Consider the following 20,797-nt stretch of genomic DNA (forward strand, 5'->3'; position numbering starts at 1 on the left):
ATAAGTTGTCAGCTGACACTATCAGGCTTTGACACTCTACAATAGAGCTGTTTGGAGCAGTTTGTGAACAGTGTTTTCTGTTGGAGATGGTAAGTCCCTTTGGGATGGACTATGGGCTTTTTACCTTTGTCAACCTAGAACGTGCACAAAAATATATATATAACACAACAAAGGAAAGGGAAAAAGCCAAAAAGCATAATATGAACACTTTAAGGCAACAGCCAACAGGCACACTTTGTCATTGCAACTGCATCGTTCCTCACCCTCTGTCAGCAGCGTAGTCTCAGCTGCATGTTGTTGTCTCTTACTGCAGGTTCTCTGACTCTCTCCGCCCAGTACACCTGCTACTGTGTACTAACAGAGATGGACAAAAGTGAATAGCATCCAAAACACTTTAAAACACAACACCAGCAGTCTCTACATCCTGAAAGCTGAAAGTCACCGGGGCCAGCCAGGCGAGGGATTCTTCTTTGAAAAAAGAAAAAAAAGATTTTATTGTACTGTTCACCACGTTGAAGCTCTCAGACGCCACTGACTTGTTTACACTGAAAATGCTGCCAGATGCCCACCATCAGTTGCAGCTTTATCCTGGAATTCAAGGCCATTCAAAGACTCCGACCGTAAGGACTGACAGTACTGTTATACTGCATACTGTGGCTATTTGTATTCTTCATCACACTTTTTAATTACCTCTATTATAAAGGATCTGCCTCATTAGTTCCACAGGTAATTGTATAATGCCGTTTTAAACAGTATGTGCCTGTGAGATTTCACAGGTGCTGCACATGACCACAGGGACCTGATAATGATTATACATAAAGTAAAAATTTTAATATATGGATTTAACCTACTTTAACTAAAAGATATATATATATATATATATATATATATATATATATATATATATATATATGCATTATGTGCAAATGTGCATAATTTCACCTGTGAATGAAAAGACAAATCATAAATTGTCCATCATGTAAGCTTAGTGAATGGAAAAAAGGGAAGATAATGGGTTTTTCGTCTGCTGCTATGTGAAGACTGAGTCGTCATCCGAATGCCATTGCCTTTATGTACATTTGGTGTCATTGTCTGATGTCTGGTAGGTGTGTTTTTGCATTTTAACTGTTGAAATAAAACATTGGGCCTTTTCCATTTGGCGGCTGAGGTGGGTTAGTTGTCTGCTGCTGAATCCACTCTGTCCGGCTTTGTAGCCTTCCTGTTCTTTATGTTCACTGGGTTCTGTGGCACGAAGTACATTTCTTTAGTGTTCAATGTGCTGTACCCGAGACATCAATAGATGTTAGACTTAGTCAAAATAGCAATTCATTTAGGTATCTATTTTAGAGTTCTGTCTTTTAGTCACCTACGTTTAAACAAACCAATTATTTCTAAAGTATCTATCCCTGCGAGGAATGGCTCAAATTGGAGAAATCCTATCGCAGACGTTTGGAAAGTTATTCATGGAGAAACACTCACTTAGCAATAAGTTGTCAGCTGACACTATCAGGCTTTGACACTGTTTTTTTCTCCCAATTAAAGTACAACCATGTTTGAGTTTATATCAATCAGTTTTAAATCCATGAATGAAATACATTTCAAAAATGGACTAGCTGATCTAGATACAATTTGCTATAGAATAACTAAAAGCTATACGTCACTTGGTATGTATGACAAGGTAAGTATGCACAGGACCAAATCACTTTCACTTTAACTGAAACTAAAATCACATTCATTTTAAATGGCACTACGTCTTGGCGTCAATTTAGCTCTTTCATCTTGTGCCATTAATTAAATCCTACGTTTGCATTGGTCCCTTAGTCCAAACCTTTTTGAAATCATGTGTACTTAGGAGTATTATATATTAAGTATTGAATATTAAGGGAAGTGAAGCTTTGATGTTTGGTTATTCAACCACAGTTGTTAAATCCCAAATCATTGCAGTTTGTTAAATGAAACATAAAATGAGAGACAGTTTGTTTTCTGTGATGTTGTGGATGTTTAGCTCATTCTGCTCCTTTTGCTAGGTTAGCCCAGCTGAGCTTTTTTCTAAAGAATTTAGGGCCGGTTGAGGAGGATTTTCTACAGACCTTTGACATCCAAAGCTTTCACAACTTGCTGTCACAGGACTTCATCATCAAAATGATTTGGCCCGTCTATCACCAACAGAGGTGGTGATAGACGGATGGTTTATCTAACCAGTATTTTCACCCCTTCCCAAAAGTTCTCCAACGGAAAGTTCCCAGATGGATATGCTGAGTAAATGTGAAGCGATCCACCTGGAGTCAGGTTAGGTAACTCGAGCCCGCTTCAGAAAGAGAGGTAACTTAACCTCAGAGTCAGTTACTATGGTAACAGAGTCTGTGAACCTAACCTGGTCAGAAGCAGGTTTTCTTCAATAAGAACTTTTTGCGGTAGTTCATGTGCTGAACTCTTGAGTGAACATACTCTGAGTTGGTTGAACCAACTGAAATCAGCTGTTCTGGAACCGAAAACTCAGTTTCCCCCACCTCAGGGGAAATCAACTGAGTTCAGGGTTGGACTCAGAGTTTGTCACACCTCCTTCCTGAAACAGGTCCCAGATCCACATCTCCAGATGAACATGCTGAGAAAACCTTATTTGAACCTCTTAAATTGCAGATTACTGGGCTGCATATTTATTCTCTTTGGATTGTGAGATTTTATGTTCAATCTCCAAATTGCTCTTGTGACTAGATCTTCCTAAACTAAACGGTTTGTATTTACCCTACAGGACAAATTGACACGGAGAGGTTTAAAGTTTATTTTGAAAGCCTTTTTTTATACACATCTACATATTTACAAAAACTTTAATTCAACAAGCATCCAACAGAATCTTAACTTCGAAGGGGGATTTCTGAACCAAACTCACACACCCACAACACAACTTGCGTCACGCTTTCACATTATGCAAAAACCTAACACGCACACAAATATACCTACACACACACAAAACGCACCCTAAATTGCAACCACACACGGCCCAAGACGTCTTTATAACAGAAGTGTTAACAGCACAGAGCATACAAGGCATATCACACTAGTGTGCAACATTAACACACACACACACACAAACACCCACACACATGGGACAAACACCCACACACAAATTCACTCCACCACAGTTTAAAAAAAAAAAAAAAAAAAAAGACACTGGATCCTTCTGGAATGACACCTACTCCTTCACCATCTGTGTAGGAGAGCGGAGGATGATTTCACTCTAAAAGAGGTTTAGCGATGTATGGTAACAACGGGGGTGTTAAGAACAGGATGCTCTCAGTACATTTTTGTCTTTGGTCAAATTTCATAACACATAAAATTGCTACACTTTAAGATGGGATTTCTTGAAGTTCATTTACCTCAAACATACATTTGTGGTTATTATTAGCCATTGCAGCTGTTGTTTCCCCTCCACTCTCGCCTACACAGAGGAATATGGAGTATGGTGATCATTTGTGTTTAGTGCATTGGGAAGATCCACTGACAGGCATGGGGGGGCAGTGTAAGGGATAGATCAATCGGAATGATATTTGTCTCCATCATCATCATCCTCATTGTCATCTTCACCGCGGGATTCAAGCTCGTGCAGCACTTCCCTCTGGTAGCGGCCCCAGCTCCTCTGGCTGTACGAGTGCTCCTCCTCCCAGTAACCTGCAGACGTGACAGGAGACAGAGGCCAGTCAATCACACCACACATACACAAAGATGGTTTCTACCAGCTGGGACCGATTCCTAGTCTTTGACGGTCAGGCAGACTTAATAAACCTCACAGGTGAGTTACACTAAGGGCTGGGCTATCGCCTATCACTATCGTGATATGATACTAGATATCACGATATCCAAAATATAAGACTATATGACATAAGTGTTGTCTTTACCTGGTTTTACAGGCTGCATTACAGTAAAGTGATGTCATTTTCTGAACTTGGCCTTTACCATCTTAGTCATTATATCCACATTACTGATGAATATTTATCACAAATCTCATTGTGTGAATATTTTGTGAAAGCACCAATTTTCAAGCCTACAATATCTTCGCAACATGGACATCAATGCCAACTGCTGCATGTTCTTCCATCAAAACAAATGTGGGCAGCAGCCAGCAGCGTTTATAGGTAGGGACGTTTGATGTAGGACATCCATGGGACATACCATAGATGGTAATGTGTGTGCAACATGGAGCGTATAGCCTACAGAGGGGATGTTTGAAAAATGACTGGATCTTAAGACTTCAGATTGCACAGGACTTGACCTAAGCAACGGCCCAATTGCCTGGGGTGAGTAAAAAGTACGCTGCACATGTTTGGCCAGCTGCTGGCCTGTTTGGGCCGGTGACCGTGTTTCTGCCAATCACGGTCACGAGTCAGTTTGGAGGATTTGGTTTCAAATCTGATCATGGGTTCCAAATTTAACATGCGCAAGTTTACACAATCATTTCCTAATCAACACTTAATAACAGATAGCTGGGTAAACATGGCTGGGAAATATTCCCGTTACTACACCGTGTGCCCTAGAAGGAAACCCACTTGGCTGTTAGACTACAACACTGATTTTAGAACTAAAAACACAATATATACACCAGAACCCTATTATAAAGGGTATCATTGCTCTCTTTTTAACCACACTACACAATACCAACTCATGACAATCCTGGACATTGGACTTTTTTAGTTTTCCATTCTAATAAAAAGTTCTTGGTACCTGCCAACAGGTACTTCATTTAGTACCACCTCCGTCAAAGTTCCAAGTGAGCTGAGGCGATACCAAAAGGTGTCGGAGAGAACCGTCACTAATCACTGCGTCATCATTGCTAGCGACAGACGGGGGTGTCCTGAACAAACTCGCCATTTTTAAATAGTTTAGCCAGCTGTGTTTTTTTTGCTGCCTCCAGCTTCTTTTGAAACTATTCTTGGCAACAACACACCTTCGACATTCTGTGTGTGTCGCGTTAGGTCACGGCAGTTTCCTGCGGCGTCGCTATGACGACCAGCCACACTCGCCTCACACATGAGGCGGTACTAAATCTGCAACGGGAAAAGGAGGATGGGGCAACGCGGCCGAGCCGAACAGAGCTGGTACTAGCAGTGGGTAAGTAGTAGCAGTGAAAAAACCCAAAGTCCAGTCCAACAGAAAACACTGTTCACAAACTGCTCCAAACAGCTCTGTTGTAGTCCAGCCTTTACTTCAGAGACAAACGTGGTCACTTTGGAACACACGCTATAATGCTCGCCTAGCTGCTAGCATGGCACACCCCCATACTCTGCTTCTGACTGGCTAGTAGTCCTTACCTAGGTACTGTCAGGACACGCCCTCATACTCTGCTTCTGACTGGCTAGTAGTCCTTACCTAGCTACTGTCAGGGCACGACCTCATACTCTGCTTCTGACTGGCTAGTAGTCCTTACCTAGGTACTGTCAGGGCACGCCCTCATACTCTGCTTCTGACTGGCTAGTAGTCCTTACCTAGGTACTGTCAGGGCACGCCCTCATACTCTGCTTCTGACTGGCTAGTAGTCCTTACCTAGGTACTGTCAGGGCACGCCCTCATACTCTGCTTCTGACTGGCTAGTAGTCCTTACCTAGGTACTGAGCATGTGCGACTCCCAACAAAGATGGAACAGAAGTAAGATGCCTCACTCTGTAGCTAAAACAGAGAGCTCAACACACAGGGTGAAAAGAGGAGCTGCAGCAATGTGCAGTACAACAAAAATGTTTTTTTTTTTTTTATTAAACCATATAAACCTATTCTGGTACAACCTCTAAATACAATTATGAACCTGAAGATGAGCATATTATGAGCACTTTAAGATCCCCTTTCGTCAATGTAACCACAGAAAAAATAAGAAATGTCGAGCTCATTCAAGACATGAACAAACACCGTTCTCTCCATACACTTTTGTTGAAAATGGAAATGAGGGCTTTGGTAAGATTGGGTTGACAAAGAGCCCACGTACAAACCTACACAGACTTCATGAATACGTACCACCGTAGCGCTCCTCTCGGTCGCTGTCTGCATCGCTCCCCTCGTCCGGGTAGTCGTTCCTCCAGTTGCCTTCCTCGTTTTCATCGTCCTCGTCTTCATACACCTCCTCTTCATGAACCACGACGTCAGGCACCTGGGAAACACAACAGGCCGTTTATCTGAAAGCCTCCATGCTCTTGATTCATCATAAAGAAATTGTAATTTAAAAATAAATATTATATATATATATATATATATATATATATATATATATATATATATATATATATATATATATATATATATATATAAATAATAAGCTTCATGGTTTAAGCCATAAACTTGAATTAACACTTTTAGACAATCACTTTGTACAGAGTACTTTAAAATGTTAGATAATGTTATAAATGTTTTTGAAGTTCCTTGTTGTGGATGTTTTTGGGCAAAACAAAAAAAAACACGTGAATGCAAATTTCTTTAGACCATTTTTCCATGTGGTGGTCTCATCTGCATTTGTCCTATTTATTGCCATTATTGTTGTATTGTTGAATGTTATCCGTTTCATTAGATTTTAATTATGGATCTTGTTTTTGCTGTACAGCACTTTGTAACTTGGTTTTGAAAACTGCTATAAAAAGGAGTTATTATCTGCCTCACTACAACATGTGGCTGACTGGCCTCGAGCAGCGTTTGATCCCGGGCCACTGCTTTGAGTTAAAGTGCCCATATTATGAGAAAAAAAAAAAGCCACTTTTTCTGGGGTTTGGGGAGTTTTTGTGTCTCTGGTGCTTCCACACGCATACAAACTTTGAAAAACCATCCATGCTGTTTTGAGTGAGATACGGTTTCTGAATGTGTCCTGCCTTCAGTCTCCGGGTCAGCTGGTCAAAATCTGCACGGCTTTCTACGTCACTAGCCAAAACGAGGGGGCTAACGGTTAGCATGCTAGCTCGTTACCAATGGCAAAACACTGCTACAACACACACAAATTCACCCTAATCTACTAAATAAATTGTATAGAACTACTGACATGTCCCTGTTCTGCAGGTATTCTACGCAAAGTTGGAAGTGCGCCCTCGTTTAGAAGAAGTCTCCCGGCTAATCCTGCCTTGTACAGGCCGAAGTTGGAGCTAGCTCAAGCAATCCTTATCTAGCTACTGAGCATGTGCGACTGACAGAGATGTTACCGAAGTTAAGAGGTCTCACTCTAACTAAAACAGAAATCTGATGGCGTGTGAAAGGAGGAGCTGCAGCAATGTGCAGTAAAACAAAAATGGTGTTTTTTGAAAATTAAACCATGTAAACCTATTCTGGTACAACCTCAAAATACAATTATGAACCTGAAAATGGGAATAATATGGCCACTTTAAGAAAGCTAGAAGCTAGACAGCAGGGGCAGCATGTACAGGTAGGCCAAGATCAGCAGCATGTCAGCTGACCCACGACGATTCATCCACATAACTATTCCACAGGCAGTTAGAACATTAAGGAAATGTCTACTCTCTACTGCGCCCACGTCTTCATTCACTCACTCAGAGTTCAGCATTCATTCATCTGTCCGTCCATCCATCCACACACACCAGTTCTCCCTCATCGGTGTAGGCCCTGACAGACAGGATGTCCTGGATCCAGCCCGGTGCGACCATTTCCTGGTAGTAGAGATCGTAGACGTAGTCGTCGTCCTGCTCCCGATGCTCCTCCCCCAGTCTCTCTCCGGTGATGCTCAGGCGCTCCCGCAGCATCTTGGTGCTGTTACACAGGATCACTTCTGGGTCTGAGGACAGCGTCTTTACAAAAAAAACAGAGCGAGAGAACAAACAGCAGCCTTAGCAATGTCGACTATAGCCTTCAACTATAACCTCCAACACATTAACAAAAGACAGTTAACACACTACACAATAAGGAGCACACAACTGAAAACAAATGTGTACCTTATGTCACAAGCACACAGATCTATTTGTTGTATTCAAACAGTATTTCACTTAAAGTCGCTATAGTGCGTAGTTTCTGTCACCCCCATGAGGAATTCTAAGTAATGACAACACTGTCAGCGCATCCACATGATACAAGCCCCTGATACAATTTTCTGAACATAGTCATACTGAGAAATCCAGAGAGAGCTGTGTGGAGCTGATTAGCTTTGTAGCAACTCATTTGGCAATGGTTTGAATGTAACAGACGTTTATTAATATCAAAAAGTTACGCACTAAAGCTTTAACATGCCATCAAATATTTACTGTTAACCCTTTGGTAACACTCAATGCATTTGCGCGTGCGTTTGTGTGTGTGGGAGATGGGAGTACCGCCAGCAACCTAAAAGGACATGTCATAAATGCAGTGTTGTGGACAGCTTGAAGAAAGCTGCTGCACCATCTTCAGCATATTATAAGTGCTTGAGTGTTCTCGAGGAATCTCTTAATAACCAGTAGGAAGATTTCCTGATACCTGTACCAATACAGATTCACTGTACTATTCCAAAAACCATGTTGCTTCTGAGCACTGCTATCAATAACCCCCCCCCCTTTTCTTTACAAATTAGGACATTTTATTTTGTCAGGATGGAAATTATATTGTTAGAATTTTATCAATACAAATACTCGTCTCAATACTGCTCTTCTGTTTTAATTTCTGTGAACGAAAAGAAGAAATTACTTCGCAGGTTCTACTGGTACAGAAGGAGGGGAGAAGGTTATTTTAGCCTTACAGTCTGCACAAAGCTGCCAAATTTAAAGACACGTGACTGAGAAAGCAAAACTGTTAAGATACAGTAAGCTTTCGTTTTACTTTCTTCATAGCAATGTTCCTTATGGCTTGGGAAAACATACTGGCTACGGCTGAAGATGGGACCGGGGGATAACTGTGGGCAAGTTGTCAAATTTCTGCATATTTATGTAAGGCTTGTTCACCAGGTTGATAGGTATAATACCGTCAACCACACTGGTGGTACACAAGCAAATAATGCTTATGCATATAATGCATAACATGAGCACTTTTAATTGACTCATCAATTAAAAGTGCTCATATTATGCTTTTTGGCCTTTTTCCCCTTATTTTTTCTGCACGTTATAGGTTTACAAAGTGAAAAAGCCCAAAGTCCACCCCAAAGGGACTTACCATCTCCAACAGAAAACACTGTTCACAAACTGCTCCAAACAGCTCTATTGTAGTCCAGCCTTTACTTCAGAGACAAACGTGGTCACTTTGGAACACACGTTATAATGCTCGCCTAGCTGCTAGCATGGCACGCCCTCATACTCTGCTTCTGACTGGCTAGTAGTCCTTACCTAGGTACTGAGTGACTCCAACAAAGATGGAACAGAAGTGAGATGTCTCACTCTGTAGCTAAAACAGAGAGCTCAACACACAGGGTGAAAAGAGGAGCTGCAGCAATGTGCAGTACAACAAATATGGTGTCTTTTGAAAATGAAACCACATAAACCTATTCTGGTACAACCTCTAAATACAATTATGAACCTGAAGATGACCATAATATGAGCATTTTAAAGAAAAATTTAACCACACTTTAGAGTGCTTTTTATTCTCTCGGCCATATTAAATTTGTTTTACACCGTTGACTGTTATTTTTTATTTATTAATAAAGGAATGTATCCATGATGTGTTTGTGAAACAAGTGAAGCAGGCGATAAACTATATCATTCGCAACTCACCTTGCTAGACTTGTCCTGGTCCTCTACATCCTCATGCAGGAGATCAACCACCTGGATTGCACCGAGACCCAAACATTTGTCCTGCTCTTTCCCAGTGTCCTCCACACCATCAGAAGCTTCCGTCTGGTTGGTTTGCTGCTCGGCTGGGCTGGACAGCCCTGTACGGTGGCTGGAGAGGATTCTGTAGCGTTCCTCCCTCCGGGTGCTCCACTTTGTGCTCCGGAGGTCCCCAATGATCCGTTGGGAACTGGCCGCAGAGGGGCGCAGTGCGTGGGCCATGCGAGGCCGAGCCAAAGCCTGTCGCACCTGTGTCTGAACAGGAGCATCCTGGTGATGAGATGACAAAAAGTGAGTTTTATTTACAGAGCTCGAACATTGAAAGGCGAAGACATTTAGCATTACTACCTAGCTAGAAGTAGAAGGAAATTAAGCAGGTACTAACATCTTACCACCCAAACACCGGTCAGCATGTGACCATTTCAGTAAAAGGCAGGGAAAAAAAGTCAACTTAACGTGTAATAACATTACATCGATGTTTAGCAGCTAAACTGACGTTATGATCAACATCAACAAAATGAGCAAACCATTGTACACACTAACGTTAATGCAATTTGGGTCTGATGTGACGTTACGGCTAATGTCGGCTAACAACGTTGGCTAAACGGAGTGTTATGCTAACAACAACTAGCACAGAAGGCGCGTTTGTTTTCTAACCACTACCATCGTTTTAGGTAGTTAAATTCAGCTTGCCATCAGTCAGTCAAATTTACTAAATCGGTACGTTTGTACCGACACGTTAAATGCCGTTTCCACCGCCAGCTGCGTAGTCGTTAGCCAGCACTGTGGCTGTAGTAGCGGGCCTCTCACCTGTGTCGCTACGGTCGCCACGAGTTTGAAGACAGAATTTTCCACCTCGGCTTCATTCGGCTCCGGTACCGTTTCGCCTGAGCCCTGGGACGTCTCCGGCCGGATACGTTTACACGCCAACAACAACGCATCTGCTGGGTCGGTCCCCCTTTTCCTCTTGACTCGCAGAATCGTCGTGTTCGGATCCATGTTGTTCCTCTGTCTGCTGAGTTTGTCTGGTTTGTCTGGCAGACTGGGAGGAGGGAAACGGGAACGCTCCGCCTTTATTTCCGGCCCGAAGCTATAGAGGGAGGACCATGGACTATTTATAGAGGATCAATAATAATAAATAATAAATATGTCCGCGAATTAATTGCTCTTCCACTAGAATAACTAAATCATTGATATTCTCGATTTTCTTAATGTCTTTCGTTTGATGACTGTATGAAATAGGTTTCATCAAAACATTATTCCGTGTAGTTAAATTACTTAAAATATTCCCTTAATAAACTTATACTAGAGTACTACTCTTGATAATATAGGTTAATTATAACCAATATTATTTTTTCATCACAAAAATAAAGTGTGACCAATAACAGTAGGCCTTAATGTATGGCTATATTAAATTAGGATATTCAAAAGTTGAAGGATTATTAATATATTAATAATTGATAATTCTACTTCATTGGTGTGTCTTTAAATGAAGAATCAATAAATACAATTTTGAAATAGAATTATAGAAAATCTTCCAAAAGGCTTTTAAAATTGTAGCCTTCCCAGGGTTTAAAACAGCTTTCTGGCACCTTCGATAAGCCCAATAAGTAGGATAAATTAATCTTTTATTATCAAATATTTCCAACTCTTTGCTGTCATGCAGCCCTTTCTCAAGTGGAACTGAATTAGTTATATCCAGTTATACCACGGTCTGGGTGAATACTCAATTCTGATTGGCTGCAGGGTGACCATTAAAAAGTGATATAGGACTAGTAGTTCAGATGAAACTGACTGTTGACCATTCAAAATAAATGCGCTAAATCAAATGGAGAAAAAACATCTTAATATCTTTATTTACTGTGTAGTCCTTCAGTGCCTCATTCTCTGAACACCACAGGATGGCGCTAACACACAAGCTGACAGATGTAAGTTTCCCTGCCCCTCTGAACTGACTTTGGTTCACATTTCATCACATCCAATTACTACTTCAGGCTTACTGGATGGGAATGAATGTTCTAGGTATGAGTCAAACCCTCAGGTGTTACCAAAAAAACAGACCTATTGTAAAAACCTTATTTTGATTGCTAAATGCATGCAAATATAAATTAGTGGTCTTAAAAAATATATCTGGCAAGTGACTATGGTATAGCGGGATAATGCTCTTCAATGTGTCCATTATAAGGTCATTAATGGACTCTAATTGGACATTAATTCCTGAGAATGGACACCTTAACCCATATACTCTCTTCAAAGCCACCAGACTCCTTTTCATATAAACTGTGATTTTACCTCACAGAACACGGGACTTGCTGTTCCGCTGCCTCGATTGGTTTGTTGGTTTGTGTTCCTGTGTGACATTGGTGAATCCGAGCTAACCCTTTAAAACACCAAAGTCACACATCTCATACGTACCATAAGCACCTGATGCAATCCCCACTTCAAAATCCCAAACTATCACTTTTAAAAGCAAATTGGGCAAAACCATTAGCCCCAGAAAACACTGGGTTTAACGTGTAGGCACTGCTTTAAAGGTACACTGTGTAGTGTTTTAAGTATTGTATTAGCTAAAATCAATGTCTTCATTCATAAATATGTCCTCATTGGTGTAAAATGACCTCTGCCAATGATCTGACTTATCCTCGTAAACGAAGAATTTCTTATCTGTATTTACATTGGACGGGCAAGTCCAAGGAGGCTTCCATGTCGTTAATCACTGAGAGGGACATAAAGCACTAGTCTACCTGTCTAGCTAATCCACAACGCGTTTTCATTCAGAGCCAGAGTCACGTGACTAAAACCAGCTGAAACGGAGAAGGAGATCAGTGAGAGGCGCTTGTCACTGCCCCGGCAAATTTGAAAGCCTGCACTGCACTTTAGTTCATGATGGAGGATCATACTTATGCCGAGCCACAGGAGAAGGAATCCTCGTCACCAAAAAAGCGATGTTGTCATAGCTTCTTGGTACATATTGACTACCGTAGATGCAACACGCATTTGAAAAAGCGAGGCGCTAGAGAGCACTATTAGTTTGAATGCAAAATACAATTTCACCGCTAGATGGGAGAAATTCCTACACAGTGTACCTTTAACAAAGTTGTCTTTATGATCATACACTAACTGCAGAAAAGACAATTAGAGAATTTTTTTTCATAATCTCTGCTTGTCCATTTCTGATATTACTGTAACAATACAGATCATAATTGTAGCAACAATAAATAATTAGAAGCAGTTACTGTTCATGATGCATGTGTGTTGCAAGACATGATGAGACATGAGCTGATTAAGTAATGTTATCATTTAACTGCACGTAACTGGACTCCAAAGGAACACCTAATAAAGGAAATAGATAATACATGTGTTGTAGTTGTGGACGTCAGTTGTTGAAACTGGTAGTCATTATTTTCTGAGAAGAAGGGTCTCTGGTTGAGGAGTTATTGTCAGATCGAGACTTGCAGGTCAAAGCCACAGACCACAGGAACATCAACACACCTACGAAGAAAAGAGAAAGGCTGTGAATACTTCTGGTAAATCCTAAAAGCAGAGTACTTTATATGAGGATCGTGCACATGCTGACCCTGCAGGGAGTTTAGTATAGTGAATATGTAGATCCCAGGGAGGGAGATGTAGGTGATGCTCGCTAACCCCCAAGGTAAGCCCAGCACACAGCTGAGGCCCAGCACTGTGGCACAGTCTTTCAATAACTTCATCCCTTTCTCCCTGTTTATCTTCTTCCAGCCACTGCTTTCAGTGCCTCCACTACCTGCCCGTAGCCCCCAGAGCTTAAACACCACCAGCCCCAGCATGCAGGAATTACACAGTATCATCAGCACACATGGGACAGCCACGGTAGTGATGTAGCTGACTAGGAGCCTCTGTGGGAACTGGCTGCTCATCCAGCATCTGCAGGTTATTAAAAAGAAAGAAAAACAATTAAAAGCCAATATTTAGTTTTTCTATTTAGATCAAGTTAGTCTTGCTTTGCCAGACCATCCTCAAAAGCGCTGCGGAGGAGGGTCTGGCTAGTCCACACAGCATTCCAGGATGGGTGAAAAACGTGCTCTGGTTTATTGACATTTCTTTAAACCAATCACAATCGTGATGGGCGGCGCTAAGCTTGGCATGGTGCCTCTGCAAAATAGCCTCTGGAAGGAGATTGTTTTGGTGGAACGTGTACGTTCAAAAGTTGTTTTAGTCGTGCGAGAGAAAACTCAGATTGGACAGATAGTCTAGCTAGCTGTCTGGATTTACCCTGCAGAGATCTGAGGAGCAGTTAACCACAGTCCTCAGAAATCCACCAGAGGTTAGAACGCCAACACAGAGAAAGAGGAAGGAAATGGACATTGGCGAAACAACATGCATCCGGCAGAATTTCCTGCGGCACCGGAGCAATCCTGGAAGTGGAACGCCGTGGATATAGACTAAGATCAAGTTAACTTTGAATTACAAATAATCTGCTTCTTGGCAAGAAACAAAATAGCGCACGCTTAAAATCACACTATGAACAATATTTGCTTGGAATTCCAAACTGTTATGTGGTTGAATATTTAAAACATAACAATAAATCTTGGTTTCTTACATCTGTGCTGTTGAAGTCTGGTTGTTGGCATCCCTCAGACTGTATTTGCCATAAACACCTGAAATCCCACAAACCGCTGCAACCAGTGTTGGAACACCTGCATGAAGACAAGAAAGATACAGAATTTACTTCAACAAGTCCTGACCAGGGACGGAGCGAGGGGCTGGCTTCTGGGGCTCCAGCCCCGAATGTTTTCTCAAAAGCCAAAAGAAATATCGGCATTCATTCAGTGAACTCTCCTGAAAATGGATTTCAAGAATACCAACGCCAAAATCCTACCCTATGTTATGTCACTTAGAAATAGTAACATCAGACAAAATTTGGCTCTTTTTAGGTAGAACAAAAGAACATTTCCGTTCTCAGGTTATATTTTATTTGAGAAAGACCAAAATAATGTTTAAGATCATAATCAATCACTTGGGATACCGTTTTCAAATGTTTTGGAACCTGTATTGTTTACATCCGCTGCAGACTTATTCTTTTCCTCTTATTGCATTGCTGTTTTTTACAGTGCATTAACCCCTCCATTACCAGCATTCAGCACTAATGTCTATCCAACTCACAATCATCATGATAAACATGCTTGATGGGGGGCAGGAAAAAATAAGCCGTGTAGAAATATTCTCACATTTCAAAATGAATAATAGTTTCGTCATGAATGGTCCAACTCCATTTGAGCTGCACAGGGTATTTTAATTTGGCTATTTTTCGGAGTTATAAGCAGCATATTTCAAGAGAGCAGATTTATTATAATACACCTTTTGACAGAAACACCGTCCCAACCAGACTCGACTCACCCCATCCCACCACGCTGAGCTTTAGCAGGTATCTCCTGACGTAGATGTTGAAGACTCGGACTAAGAGAAGGTAGAGGTGGAAGCCTTCCAGAGCCGCCCAGCTGAAGGTGGCCATCAGGGACCAGTGTAAAAAGAGACCCAGACCCTGGCACACCCAGCCCTCCTCATTCTCATTCAGATGCCACACCCAGAAGCTGCACAGCAGGAAGGTGAGATGGAGGCAGAGCAGCGCTCCTGATAGTTGCAAATGCACCCCGATAGCCTTCTCTGGACGCCGACGTCTAAAAGGAAAACAATATATTACCACTGATGGTATATATAGATAATTCTGTGTTTTCCTGTTATGAACTTGCATTCTGACAGGAAGTCAGATCAACTACAGAGCTTGTTTGACCCACAGTGTCTAATAACAAACCTCTGCGACCTATAACACCCATCTTTGCAGCCATAAGAATGAAACTGGCAAGACTCAAACTCCCCAGGTGATCTGCACAATAGATCATTCCTGTCGTTGGCCATCACACTTTTCAATTCATCCTCACTCTGTCGCAGTATGGACATTAGTGGAGTGGGATGCTGACAGACAGGACTAACACTAACTCTAACATTAACACTGGATCTCTGGCAAAGTGCAATAGATCTGTTGAACTTGTAACTCATAATTACATCCATTTTGCACACCTTACAGCAGTTTGCACATTGTATGCATTTAAAGGACATACTTTGAATTCTTACGTAAGTGATTTTGATATTTGTTTCTTTGCACTAATCTTGTTTAGAGTGGTTTTGTTTGTGTACTGCTGCGGCAACATGAACACCCTCTCCCCCCACCCCCCGGAACAGATAAAGTATCCATGCAGCGTGATTACATCAGTTAATGCTTCAAGATCTTTAACGAGATAACTGAACCTCATATTGAGTAGAGATAAACGTGAAATAATCCAATAATAACACATACATAACACAACACATAATGCTTCAGTTCCATGACAGCAAGTAATAATGTCATCATCTCTGTTAAACTATCATTACAGGAATCTTTTCATATAATTCACTCTAGACTTATGGGAATATTAATTTGAAGTCAGACTTTAAAACTCACTGTAGACATATATAGAGGATCAAGCTGATGACTATGAAGAAGATGGAGAGCGCTGAGCCAATGTAGGTGATGTAGCTCAGGTTCAGAGCATCACTTTCTCCCACTTCTAACACAGGGTTCTGGAACAGAACAAGAGACAATACACATTCAATTTGAAGTTCAGAAGTCTGATGGAAGCCTCTTTAGTAGATCTATTGTAGATATTGATTCAGATGTGTCTTAGATACCACTCTATGCCTCTTTAAATTACATTTTGTAAGAGTGGAAATGCTGGAAATTTCAAAACAGGACAAAATATCGCAACAATGAAAAACTTTTTTTGCGTGGCTGAAGTGGTGTGCATTACTTCACATCTAATTTTGCCCATTTTTTGGAAATTCAGTTAAAATGTGTGCTATATCTGACAAGTTTTTTACCCCCAGTAACAAAATTGTACCCTCAAACAATGATAGCTTTTAATCTTTCAGCTACAAATCTGTGTGGTATGATTATGACATCACAGATCACAGATTTTGATAATGAACAACTAAACACGTTACACACTGGACCTTTAAAGGCAAATCATTTGGCACATTAGATAGCATGTTGCAGAGGAGAGCAAATGTTCATTTTACCACAAGCACAGCAAAGAAGCTCATGTGGTTGCAGCTGCAAATAAATTCCCCTCCGGTGTCATCGGTATCACAGCCCTCTGTGCTCCAGTTACCTAAAAAAAAACACAGAATATGACGTTTGAATCTGAGTTCCTATTTTAATTTGGGAGCAAAACAACTGTGGCTGGCATTTGTAGCCTACCTGTTCCATCATTAAGAGTTGACTCCTTCCAAAACACACATGCCCCATCTCGCACCTGAAACACGTTCAAAAGTGTATTCAAGATATGATGAAAGCAGATTCATCCATACTGTATATATGCCTTCACAGCTGGTTTTGTTATTTTACCTGTTTGTTGTGTTTGAAGGTTAATTTGATGGGTTGGGAGAGGTTTTTGACAGGAAGGTTCCCTGCTCTCACTACCAGGACTAACCCCCCCAAAACACTGCGAACAGGCCGGTCTGGTGTTATGCGTAGTCTCGCTTTTGTCTGAGTGGGAGTCAGCTGCAATGAAAGATGATTGACAGAAGATTGTTGATGATGGAGATTTGTGTTTTTGCACTGTTGTTGTTGCGCTTGATGTTGATACCAATCATTTATTAATTGATCTTTTCTTTTAGAGTTGTTATCAGATATTTCCTAATATATATATATATTTTTTTTATAAATGGTTAACTATATGCACTGCGTCCCACCATGTTGTGTATTACACACCATTATGGTCATATTATTGTTTGTTGTATTGTATTTGTATTATGTTGTATATGTTAGTTTTAATGGCTGCATCGTGGCCTAAGTGCCCAAGACAAATGTCCCACCCGGTGGCAAAGGAGAAACAGGACATTAAAGGTGCCGTAGGTAGGATTGTGAAGATTCAGGACTTAGCCAAAAAATTTGAACTTCGACAACTTCTCAGTCCCTCCCCCCCTTTCCGCTAAAGCCCAAAACGTTCTCCTAAGCCCCTCCCCCCACAAGGGAGAGCTGTGCACGATAGAGCGGGGGGAAACCTATCTTCAGCTCGTGCGCAGGGAAGGGGGAGGAGAGGACGCTATGAAATGTGTGTGCATGAGCAGTGATTGACACGCAGTTAGACACCCCCCCTGGTCCTGATTGGTGCGTCTGAACAGGGAGCGGTGGATTTTTGCAAATCGCACTCCAGGCTGTAGGTGGAGCCAGAGGAGCTGGATTTTGTTTTTTAATGACCTGCTTCATGTAGTTCTACTGGAACATGGGGTCAGTTTCAGCAGATATGACAGAAAGGTAGTTTTAGAAGGCTTACCTACTGCTCCTTTAATACTGGGGTATTTTTAATTAGAGGTGAATCAGCTTCCTCAATCAACCTTTCCCTCCATACACAATGGCTAGCTGTGAGTGTACAGAGTTCATGGAAATCAATGCAAATCAGCATGAGGGGAAAGTCATACCTTGTATAAATATACAGACGGAGCTAACTAAAAGTAGAAGCCAGTGTCAGTGCACAAAAATAAAGGGCCTTCTTCTGTATCCATCCTCTGGAATTGCAGCCATGTTAGTGTCAGATTTCCCAAACTTAACTTCTCTTTATGTACACGTCCATTGTGATCACATTAATAAGGGCAACTAAGGAGGAGTTAATAGTCTGTGGCTCAAATGTGACTGACCTGGAATAAAGTGCTGTTGATCACAGTGGCCACCACCAGTGCCTCCTTGTCAGGCACAGTGCCTCTGCTTCTCTGGAGAGCCGAGGCTGGGATGTAAATGCTGTGTTCAGGAGTGGGACTCACGTCAACCTAAAAACCATAAAGTATACTCAAAACATGCAAAAAAGTATGGAAATGATTTATCTATGGAGATGAACTTATTGTTGATGATTTTAATTGCTCCGATTTAATTGCTCAGATGCACAGACTGTCCTCTGAAAAAAAAGCCAACATACGCTGTTTGTTCAACCAGCAATTACGACTCATATTTACGTTTAAAATGGGAGCGCTCTCTAGTGGCTGTGGTGATTATGACGAGGGCAAAGCATAAAGTAAAACGACGAGTATAAGAGCGTCAAAATCCATGTAACAATCCATCAAACAAACATAGGACTTTTACCGACTTTTACTACGTTTAGTACGTGTTGCTCCGTGTTGTCGGGGCTGAACTTGGCCCATGATCTTTTTTTAAACTTAACCAAATAGTTTTGGTGCCTATACATAAACAAGTAGTTTTTGTGCCAAACCTATCCAAACTGCGAACATGTCACAACGTTAACGTGTTTTGAAACGCTCCTGCGGGTCGTATTTCCTGCCACCACTAGGGGGGCTGATTTATGAAACGCTCCTGTGGGTGACATTAGAATAAAAAACCTATATGGGTGTATGGTTTGGGGGAACAGTTGAATTTTGCACACATGTTCCAGAGAAAGACAATACAGTGTAACATCCTCAACTCTACTACACATGTTTGTGTATGGTGTAGACAACTAATATTATTTTTCTCCTGTTTTGCTGATTTATTAGTACATTTCATACAACAACTTGATTGTTTGGTTGAACCTTTTTAGAACCTGATAAGACAAGAGCTGGGAGAAAATATCCTCACCTTTTCAGACCAGTTCACCCTCTGATGAATGAAGTTTGGGATCAGTTTTCTCCCTAGCGTACAGCTTCCAATGCTGTCCTCATAGCACCTACCAACACATATTTCACATATTTCAGCAATCCAAACACTAAAATAAACTTGAATGAGCATTGCTTTTAGGTGAACAACCAACACAACTAAGTTGCCTTTTGTCCTTTGACATTATTTAAAATGACTTTACACAGTCATGTATGGGTTGTATACCACATTGGCCGGTGAAGCCATTTTGAAAAACACTGTGGTAGAGAAATGCCCAGTCAGGTTTAGTTCCTGAAAGGCTGACACACTGGTTCCTCTAACAACAATATGGTAAGTTATGATAATTGATTAATTGTTGTTGTTTATGTGCCCATTTTGTTTCGGGGTCTCACAATCCTGTCAGAGATATCCCAGCATTCATTAGACAGCCGTGAGCAGCCACACTTATTCATTAGTGTAAGAGAAGGATGTATTGTTGTTCAATAAGAGGAGAGTAAGATCTACAGTATCAGCTTTCATATGTATGAGTATGATTTACATGGTCCAGGGGACATCACTCGCTAGACATGTATCGAGGACTTTTTCACAGTTGCCTGTCAGGGGTGACAGAGAAAGAAAGAGAAAGAGTCAAAGATAGTACAATATATGGATATAGATCTGCCAATGCAATAAGAGAAGTTACATGTTGTCAGATTGTGATCGCCACTTACTCAGAAAAACCTTTAGTGTTGCACAACTGGTTGGGTAAGAGTCCCTAACGCTGTGTATCAGGGGACCATGAGTGACTTTGTGTTTTCCTCTATATGAAAATCTACGACCTTAATATATTCATAGTTAAAATGGTACTCACTCCATAAGCACACAGCCATAAAATACACAACAAACGTGAAAAACTTACCGGCAGCTTGGGCTGTAGAAAACCATGCAAGTGTGACTAAAGAAAAAGTAATCCACATCTTGTCTCAGTGATGCTCACACACACATGTGATGTGACAGCGGTGCACAGTGGTGTTCTGCTTGATGAATGATCAGGGAGTTTCACATCTGCATTATGTCACATGGTGGTGGCTGAGTGGGGGTGGAGAGCTGATAGGGACCAGAAATGTTTCATGTCTGATGCCGTTTAAAGGGTGTTTTAATGACTCAACTCCTTTAAGATGCTGATGTTAATTTCATTTTTTGTCACATTGTTGATTCATAGATGAGTAGAACTGCATTATCACTAAAAAGAAAGTCTAAAATCTCCTCCTTTTACAATGTGACTCTGGTTGTTCATAGAAAAAAATATTATTTTACTGCGACTAAATCTTCAAGATTACAGAAAAAAGAAGAAGATGATGGGGAAGTGGACCTCACACTGCAACCACATAATGTTCTCAGAAGTTGCATACGACATAGGAAAATTACAATGCTAAACTTTTTAAATATAGTATCT

At 41.1% G+C, this 20,797-nt stretch overlaps 2 protein-coding genes across 4 annotated transcripts; both read right to left on the reverse strand.

Moving 5' to 3' along the window:
• Window positions 1-2,762: 2,762 nt before the first annotated feature.
• On the reverse strand, window positions 2,763-10,758 carry slc7a6os (solute carrier family 7 member 6 opposite strand). Its single transcript, XM_078247979.1, has 5 exons — window positions 10,515-10,758; window positions 9,648-9,974; window positions 7,560-7,766; window positions 6,001-6,133; window positions 2,763-3,669 (listed from the first exon to the last, which is right to left on the reverse strand). The coding sequence occupies exons 1-5, from the start codon at window positions 10,701-10,703 to the stop codon at window positions 3,533-3,535; spliced, it is 993 nt and encodes a 330-aa protein (XP_078104105.1). The 5' UTR covers window positions 10,704-10,758; the 3' UTR covers window positions 2,763-3,532.
• A 770-nt stretch (window positions 10,759-11,528) lies between these two features.
• adgrg3 (adhesion G protein-coupled receptor G3) lies at window positions 11,529-20,390 on the reverse strand. Of its 3 annotated transcripts, none has more exons than XM_078248413.1 (12): window positions 20,261-20,390; window positions 19,901-19,955; window positions 19,345-19,432; window positions 18,417-18,545; window positions 17,125-17,280; window positions 16,978-17,032; window positions 16,797-16,888; window positions 16,183-16,301; window positions 15,042-15,361; window positions 14,284-14,380; window positions 13,282-13,607; window positions 11,529-13,196 (listed from the first exon to the last, which is right to left on the reverse strand). In XM_078248413.1, exons 1-12 carry the CDS (start codon window positions 20,316-20,318, stop codon window positions 13,081-13,083), a joined length of 1,611 nt encoding a protein of 536 aa, XP_078104539.1. In that variant the 5' UTR covers window positions 20,319-20,390; the 3' UTR covers window positions 11,529-13,080. The 3 variants fall into 3 exon arrangements, with proteins under 3 accessions (XP_078104539.1, XP_078104626.1, XP_078104708.1); XM_078248500.1 differs by having other exon boundaries at window positions 15,081-15,361; window positions 20,261-20,389; XM_078248582.1 differs by lacking the exon at window positions 19,901-19,955 and having other exon boundaries at window positions 20,261-20,383.
• Window positions 20,391-20,797: the final 407 nt, after the last annotated feature.

Source organism: Sander vitreus, chromosome 1 (genome assembly GCF_031162955.1).
Source record: "Sander vitreus isolate 19-12246 chromosome 1, sanVit1, whole genome shotgun sequence".
NCBI classification, from domain to species: Eukaryota; Metazoa; Chordata; class Actinopteri; order Perciformes; family Percidae; genus Sander; species Sander vitreus.